This window comes from Otolemur garnettii, unplaced genomic scaffold, assembly GCF_000181295.1.
Source record: "Otolemur garnettii isolate 467f Iridium unplaced genomic scaffold, OtoGar3 scaffold00021, whole genome shotgun sequence".
NCBI classification, from domain to species: Eukaryota; Metazoa; Chordata; class Mammalia; order Primates; family Galagidae; genus Otolemur; species Otolemur garnettii.
Window position 1 is genome coordinate 7,882,149 of NW_003852416.1, and position 8,929 is coordinate 7,891,077.

Genomic DNA, 8,929 nt, shown 5'->3' on the forward strand with positions numbered 1-8,929 from the left:
TTGTTCATTATAATTTCTTTTTGATAATACCTGTTCTAACAGGCATGAAGTGTCATCTCATTGTGATTTTAATCTGCACTTCCCTAATGATTAGAGATGATTTTTTCATATATCTGTTGGCCATTTGTATCTTTTGACAAACACCCATTTATATCTTTTGCCTATTTGTTAATCGGCTTATTTGTTTTCTTGCTATTGAGCTGTTTAAATTCCTTATCTATTCTGGATGTTAGCCCCTTATCAGATGTATGATTTGCAAATATTCTCTCTCCATCTGCAGGCAGTTCTTTCATGCTGTTGTCTCTTCTGCTTTGTAAAAGCTTTGTAATTTGATGTAATACCATTAGTCCATTTTTGCTGTTGTTGCCTGTGCTTTTATAGTTTTATCCAAGAGTCATGCATTGTCCAGATCAGTGTCAGGGAACTTTTCTCCTTCTTCCTTCTAGTTGCTTTACATTTCAGGTCTTCTATGTAGTAAGTCTTTTATATGAGTTGATTTTTTTATATGATGTGAAATGAGTCTAATTTTACATGTGGATATCCAGTTTTCCTAACATCATTTACTAGAGAGACTGTTTTTTCCCCACTGGGAGTTCGGTACCTTTGTCCAAAACCAATTACCATATGTTGCTGGGTATAATGTGCTCCCATGCACTTAGAATATGCACCCATGATTTTGGACCAAATTTTCAGGAAAATAATCTCCCATTTTTATTTTTTAATTCCAATTTTTGTTTATGTTTAGGTATTTTTTGTATTATAAAGGAATTTCATAAAAATATCAGATAGACTGCTAGCCTCTACCTAACATATACTAAGAGAAATACGTCTCTCTTTGTTGGCTGAAAGTGCTCTCATTCCAAGTTCAACAAAACAACTACCATTTTCCAACATATCATTTTGCATATAGAAATTGTTACTGCTTTCTAGAGTTACACTTTTAAGGCATAAATAAAATAAAAACATTTTATATAGACATGGAATTAGTACTAACCATGTATGATGCACATCCTTATTTTTCCCTCAAGAATTTGGGCAGAAATTGTGCATTGTACATGGCAAAATACAGTAACTTTCTGTCCTTTTCCATTGGTGGATGTGTCTGGGTTTTTTTTTTTTTTTTTGCAGTTTTTGGCCAGGGCTGGGCTTGAACTCACCACATCCAGCATATGGAGTCAGTGTCCTACTCCTTTGAGCCACAGGTGCCGCCCGGATGTGTCTGTTTCTATACCAGCACCACGCTGTTCTGATTACAATAACTTTATAAGATATTTTGAAATCAGGGTGTGTGATGTCTCTAGCTTTGTTCTTTTTGCTCGAGATTGCTTTGGCTATTCAGGGTCGTTTCTTATTCTGCACAAATTTTAAAATTGCTTTTTCTATTTCTGTAAAAAATGATACTAGCATTTTGATGGAAATTACATTGAATCTGTAGGTAACTCTGGGTAGCAGGGACATTTTAACAGTATTAATTCTTCCAAGTCCAGGAACATGACAGATCTTTCCATTTATCTGCATCATTTCCTTCATCCACATTTTATATTTTTCAGTATGCATTTTTCCATAACCTTGGTCAAATTTACTCTTAAGTATTTCTGATACTACTGTTACTATAAGTGAGATTGCTGTCTTAATTTTTTTGGATAGTTTGTTAGTGTATAGAAACACTACTGAGTTTTGCGTTGATTTTGTAATGTGGAACTTTACTAAGCTTGTGTATCAGGTCTGCCAGTCCACTAGTGGCATCATTAGGGTTTTCTATATTATATAAGATCATGTCATCAGCAAACAAGATAATTTCACTTCTTCCTTTCCTATTTGGAAGACTTTTATTTCTTTCACTTGCTGCCAGTGCCATGCTGAATAGAAGTGGAGAGTATACACTGAACTGTGTATTTATCCATGTTTTTATTCTCCTTAACTATTTCTTAATGTTTGCTTTTTAATATGCTTACGAAATACATGTTATACATAAAGTATAAATAATAACTACACCCATATGTAAACTACCATGCTTACGAAAGCCAGCATTATGTGGACATCTCCTCTATGATCACACCCCTCTCCTCCTCCCATAAGGAATCATTAGTTTACACATGTATTTCTCACTCTTTTTTAAGAGACAGAGTCTCACTTTGTTGCCCTTGGAAGAATGCCATGGCATCATAGCTCACAGCAGCCTCCAGCTCTTGGGCTTAGGTGATTCTCTTGCCTCAGCCTCCCAAGTAGCTGGGACTACAGGTACCCGCCACAACACCCAGCTATTTTTTTGTTACAGTTTGGCCAGGCTGGGTTAGAACCTGCCACCCTTGGTATATGGGGCGGGCACGCTATGCACTGAGCCACAGGCACCGCCCTCTCATTCTTTTTACTTTTCAGTTTTACTATGTCGGAATGGATCTCTCAATACTTATTTTGTCTTCAGTGATATGGCACTTTCTGTAAAAGAAACCACATTGTAGCTTTCTTCTGTAACTTTTTTCACAAAAAGACTCCTTGGGGTATTTGTCCATGCTGCTGGAAGTAGTTGTGGTCTGTAGACCAGGCCATTATATATGAATATCACAATAACTATTTTTCAAGTTTTCCTTCTGATAACTCTATCCTCTCTCACATTCCTAACTATGGCAGATTTAAGAAACAGTCTAAAATTTTTTTAAAAATTAAAACATGTTTAAAAGGGAGTAATTTTTCTCAGCCACTGTCAAATGTTCCTCTATCTGTTTAAACTAGTTGTGCAATGATGTAATTTCAGTTGTTATGAGTCATTGTAATATGAATACAAAAAACTGTTTCTACGAACATTAAGTTAGATAGGAAAGACTCATTAAAGGCAAGTAGCTAAGTCAAATTGGTGCTGACTTAGGTGAAGAAAAGATAATTTGAAAGAATAAGTTAAAAAAAATTCATAAAAACCCGGTGGACATTAGCCCTCAGATTTCTTTGAAAGTGCTTCTAAATTCTTACCACACTTTAAGGAAATCAAAATAACATACTTTGGGTGGTGAAAGAAAGACTGTGAGAGGCTGCTTGAAGAAAAAGCTTCATCTCTACATGAAACGACTGGCTTTAAAAGGTGCATTTATGTTTCTTAAGTAAAAATACAGTATTTTTAGATTTCTTATAATTCCCAACTTTAAAAGATTTTTTTCCTATATGGATCTGTTATTAGACTCAATCACCTCAATAAAAGAAAAACTGTACCCTGTTATTTCTCTTCCACTTTTATTTCACAAAGGACTCATTCAGTTTACAAAGAAACAAACTTTAATGACATAAATAAATTTAAAATAAGAAAAATGATGCAAAGGTAAACAAAGGTACAAAAGAAAGATGCAGCCATATAATTTCAAGAAATGAGTGTCATGTTATCCATTTTGCTTTGCTAAAGATAAACTTATCTCTAAGCTTTCTAGTAATCAATACCACAACGCAAAGTTATGATAGTCAACTATCCAGGAGCTTAAAATCATACATACAAAGGCCAGGTGCAGTGGCTCATGCCTCTAATCCTAGCACTTTGGGAAGCTGAAGAGGGTGGATTGCCTGAGCTCATGAGTAGGAGAGACCAGCCTGACAAAAGCAAGACCCTGTCTCTACTAAAAAAAATAGAATAACTAGCCAGGCATTGTGGCAGGCGCCTGCAGTCGCAGCTACTTGGGTGGCTGAGGCAAGAGGATTGCTTGAACCTAGGAGTTTGAGATTGCTGTGAGCTATGACACCACAGTACTCTACCCAGGGCAAGAGAGTGAGACTCTGTCTCAAAAAAAAAAAAAAAAAAACAAAACCAAAAAGCAACAAACAAACATAAACAACCTGATAGCCAGAAAAAAAAAAGTTACTCATAATACAGAGAATAGAAAAAAATTTCTCCAGTAGATAATCAGTAGTTTATAACGTAGTAACTACTGGCAAATCCTTGTAGTGAAAACAGTAACAAATCCCATAAAGCTGTATTTTCATGAAATAAGTAATATAAAACACACACATACACATATAAACATGAATAAATATGACATAGGTTTATGTGTTGATATATTTTTAAATGAATGACATGTTACAAAAATATAATTTATAAAAACAATTGGTAATGATCCAATATCTCCATACTCTGACAATATACGTTAATCTAGATTAATGTTCTGGATTGCAAAACAATTTAAAGCAGGGGTTCTTAGAATGTTTGGGGTAAAATATCACTTTGAATATCTGATCAAAATCTGACCAATTTCCTCAGATTTTTAACAGAATTTCTGAGAATACTCAGAAATTTATAAATTACCTTATAAAGCTTAACTACCAAGGCATTGGTACAGAACCCCAGGTTAAAAACTCTTGGACTAGAATAGTCATCGTAATTGTAGGTTCTTAGAGCAGTGCTTGAAAACCACTTTCTCTTAGCTAGCACTCTGCAAGGTAGAGCTTATAAAGTGGAGTCAAGATTACTCCTTCTGCCAAGTACCTGGAGTGAAGATACTACCAGCTGTAAGTTAAATGCAGAGCCATGATCCGCTGAGCTAAGGTACAAGTCATCTCCTTTCATAAAAATGGAATCAATAAAGATGTAGGTCTCCAATAATCACTCCAGTTGGAACCTTGTGGAGTACTTGCCAATAGAGTCGAGATTTTCCTTGGACAGCAATTTGAATGTATGTATTCTCCATAGAGAGACAAGCAATCACAATTCCATGCCAGAAAGTATAATTGAAAAAATTTTAAGTACCCCTTCACCTTAATAGATCTTATTTAGTGAACCATCCAGTAAAGTAATATTCTGCTTTTAAGCAATATAAATTCTGATGTATGTGGTAAGTTAAATTATTGTTCTCAATTCTGCACTCATCTGTAGTAATGTTATATATACATCTCCACACCCTTGCCGTGGCTTCATCATAGGTAAAGTGTATATCCTGTGGCTCTGAGCTTCATTTTGTGATTTATTTTAATACAGCAGATAAGCAAACATGACATAAGCAAAGGCATAACAAGTGTGTAAAGGGACTTAAACTCTTGTGCTCCTAACTTTTGTCAAGAGAAGAATATACCTCAGACAGCTAATGGCTCACAGAAGGTGATAAAAAAAAAAAATGGACTAGGTCTGGACCTAAGAAATAATGTGGAACCCAGCCCAGACTAGTTTAGCCTTTATCAGGTGAACCACAACTCCATGTATGAGCAAGACTATTTTAAAGGTTGAGGTTTATGTGAGCTTGGGGATGATTTCTTATGCAGCATTATTTAGCAACTACTGACATATACAATAGATAAAGGTTGTAAGCTGCAAAATGTAAATGTCAATAACTAAATTACTATATGGACTACTGGGTATAAATCACAGGGGGCTTACAAAATAAGGGCAGAATATTTTTCTTCCTTGAGACATGGTAATAGCATACCAAGGCAATAATTCTCATCTACTTTGACTATGTAACTGATAATTTTGGACTATTTTTCTATCTATAATATTTATATTCTAATAGCTTACTTGTTATCAAAGGTAGGGAGTAAGGAATGTTAAGTCCCAGTGGGGATTTAGACCTGAATTTTTTTTTTTTTTTTGGCCGGACTGGGTTTGAACCCGCCACCTTGAGCATATGGGGCCAGAGCCCTACTCTTTGAGCCACAGGCGCCGCCCAAGACCTGAAATTCTTTAGAATTTCTATTGCATGGTAATAAAAAGAAATTGAGTTTTAATTGATTTTAGTGCTACTTCAAAATTCTCTACGTATAAAAGTATGCCCTATTGCCTAGATATGGGATGTACTTCTACTACACTTGCCCCCTTGGTCACTGATGAAACAACTCTTAACTGTTTAGAACACAGGATTCCATAGTGGAGTTCTCAAAAATAATTAACAAAAAATACGTTAACATATTAAATGCAGGCACTACCAGAAGTTTATTCACTTATTAATATTAAAAACATTATAAAGTTTAACATTAAAAGTTAATCACAATAAAAAAGGTCTTTGAGTTGTAACCAAATTGGCATTATAGTAGAAAATTATCTCAAATGGAAAGTCATTCAACTAATCCGACATTTAGATACTCTTTAAATATATTAAGATGACATCTGCCATTTAGTCCCATGTTCTCTTTTTATTCTTTCTTTATTCACTTATCTAATTTTAGATATGTAGATAATTATCTAAGTAAAACCGAGGGCCAATAAAAAATAAGAACACTAGTAAGAGTACTCCCAGATTTCTCCCCCACCCCCACTTTTCCTAAAGCACTTATTAGATTTCTTTTAGTCAATTAATACAAGAAACAAAGACCATAAAAGGGAACAAAGACCATAAACATGACTTCAAAAAAATCTAAAAAAAAGCAACTGCCTCTTTGATTTCTTTTTCAAATTAGAGTAAACAAGGATACTGTTAAGTAATGTAGTTCACGAATAATCTTTCACAATTCTGAAACTAAAATCTTTTCTTTCAATTTAAGAATATTTAGAACTACATTAATTAGAAGATACAGCTAAGATGAAATTCTTTAAATTAGAGTAATATATATACTACCTCATATATAAAATATGGAATATACATAATGGTATATTCTCCAGCAGACATAACAATATATACTCTATATTACTGCTGCCTTTGTTTTTTACACAATTAACAAACTCCAAGCCATCAGAATAAAAGTATAAAATAAGTAGCAATAGAATGAATCCAAATGAATATCTCAAGAATATTTAAGTCTTACTTTTATTAAGCAAAATTTACTCACATTTACTATCAAAAGTTTACATACCTGATGTTCCCAAAATTACATCCCACGGGGAATTAATGGGTTGTTCTTCTCCTTTTGCGCCACCTTCTGTATCTGTACCTTGAATTCCAATGCCAGCGACAGTGCTCACCTTCTCAGCTTCTAAGTCAATCTACAGAAATTTAATGAGCATTTTTATGCAATGAATGCTACCTTTGCTTAAGTCTTTTGCTACATAAAGATTTCCAACAGAGAACACTTGCAGAATAACGTTTTAAAAATGACTAAGTAATCAATTTTAGGGTAAACTCGTTATTCAAATACACACGATCAGTTCATTTCTCCACTGTCTAGTCCCCAAGTTTCCTTTTAATGTATCGGCAGAACTAATGTTGCACTCATCTTAACTATAAAATATTTTTAAAGAAAATAAAATTTTAAAACACAACCTAGCAAAATACATGTTTCTTAAAATTAAATGTACATATTTCAGTTATAATCAGCTACTGACATACATAGAATATGTGCCAAGCACTGATCCAAGAATGAGCCAGCCAACCAGCCAGCCAGCTAGCCATCCATGGAATAACACTATTATAGGGGTGTGATTTTGATATTTTAGAGGACATTGAGACACAGATCATTAAGTAACTTTCTCAAGATCCCACAGTAAGTAAAGAATCTGGGATCTGAACTCAGGTGGTTCTATGACACTATGTTTACTTTACTTTATAAATTGAAAACCTAATATATTCTCCCAGAAAAAGATGTTATCCTTTCATCTCCTGAGACCCTCTTCCAAATATTTGGTCATGAACATCTTCAAACAAACACAAAACCTAAACATCTATACACCCCCCAAGTAGACAGAGTCTATCAGTTAGTCACTTTATCATATATTTTTACCCAGCTATCAATAGAAAAAAAATTTCCTTACTTTATAGATATTTCATTCCCCAAAGCTACAGCAACTATTAAACTTATGGGAAAAATTTATATGTATTCCCTTTAAGATGAACATGATTAGATACCTATCATCACTGGTAACAAAAGGAGTGGAGGTACTGGCCAGCAATACAATAAAAGGTAACAGAGAGTTTAAAAATAAGTAGGAATTTGTTTTTGTAGACAATGTAACTTTTTATATAATAAATCACCAAAAGTTTTTGGCAAAAATGATAAGCTTATCCTAAAATTCAAATCAAATTATAAGGGGCCCAATATAGCCAAAACTAACTCAAAAAAGAAGAGAAGTGGGAAGACTCATAGCTCCTGATTTCAAAACTTTTAAGAAGCTGCAATCAAAACAGCGTGGTATTGGCCTAAGTACATGCACCTAGACCAATAGAATAGATCTAATATAAAATCTCATATAAAATATAAAAGGATTATAGTTTCAGAATTTTGAAAGATTATTCATGAACTACACTACTTAATGGTATCCTTATTTACTCTAATTTGAAAATTTTCAGATCTAATATAAAATAGATCTGAAAGTCCAGAAATAACCCCCTAACATCTATGATCAATTGCTTTCAACAGGTTGCCAAGACTATTTAATAGAGAAAGACTAGTTTCATCAATAAACCATTCTGAAATAACTGGATGCCCACATGAAAAAAAAATGTAATTGGACCACTCTCCCTTATGCCATATACAAAAATCAACTCAAAATGGGTAAGAGACCTAATTACAAGAGCCATAACTATAAAACTTTAAGAAGAAAATAACAGGAGTAAGTCTTTGTGACCTTGGATTTAGCACTGGATTTGTATATTCCAAAAGCATAAACAACAAAAGAAAAAAATGAACAAATTAGGCATCATCAAAATTTTAAACTTTTGTGCATTAAAGACATGACTGAGTGAAAAGGCAAGCAAAAAATGTGAAAAAAAATTTGCAAATCACATATCTGATAGACATTATAACTAGAATATATAAAGAATTCTCTTGACCCAATAATGAAAAAGATAAATTACCCAATTAAAAATCTGGCAAGAACCTGAACAGACACTTCTCAAAGGAAGATACATAAAAGGTCCATAAGCACAGGAAAAGATGCCTGGTTAGTAACCAAGGAAATGTGTATCAAAACCACATTTGATGCCACTTGACGTCCAGTAGGATACCTGGAATTAAAAAAAATGAAAAGGGCTCAGCGCCTATAGCTCAACCAGCTAAGGCGCCAGCCACGTACACCTAAGGTGGCGGGTTC

General features: G+C 33.9%; 1 protein-coding gene across 1 annotated transcript in view; it reads right to left on the minus strand.

Moving 5' to 3' along the window:
- NHLRC2 (NHL repeat containing 2) overlaps positions 1-8,929 on the minus strand; it is a 52,319-nt gene that overhangs the window by 23,993 nt on the left and 19,397 nt on the right. The window contains exon 5 of the mRNA XM_003787152.2: positions 6,757-6,886. Within this exon, the coding sequence (XP_003787200.1) occupies positions 6,757-6,886 (130 nt within the window). The remainder of the gene's footprint in view (positions 1-6,756; positions 6,887-8,929) is intronic.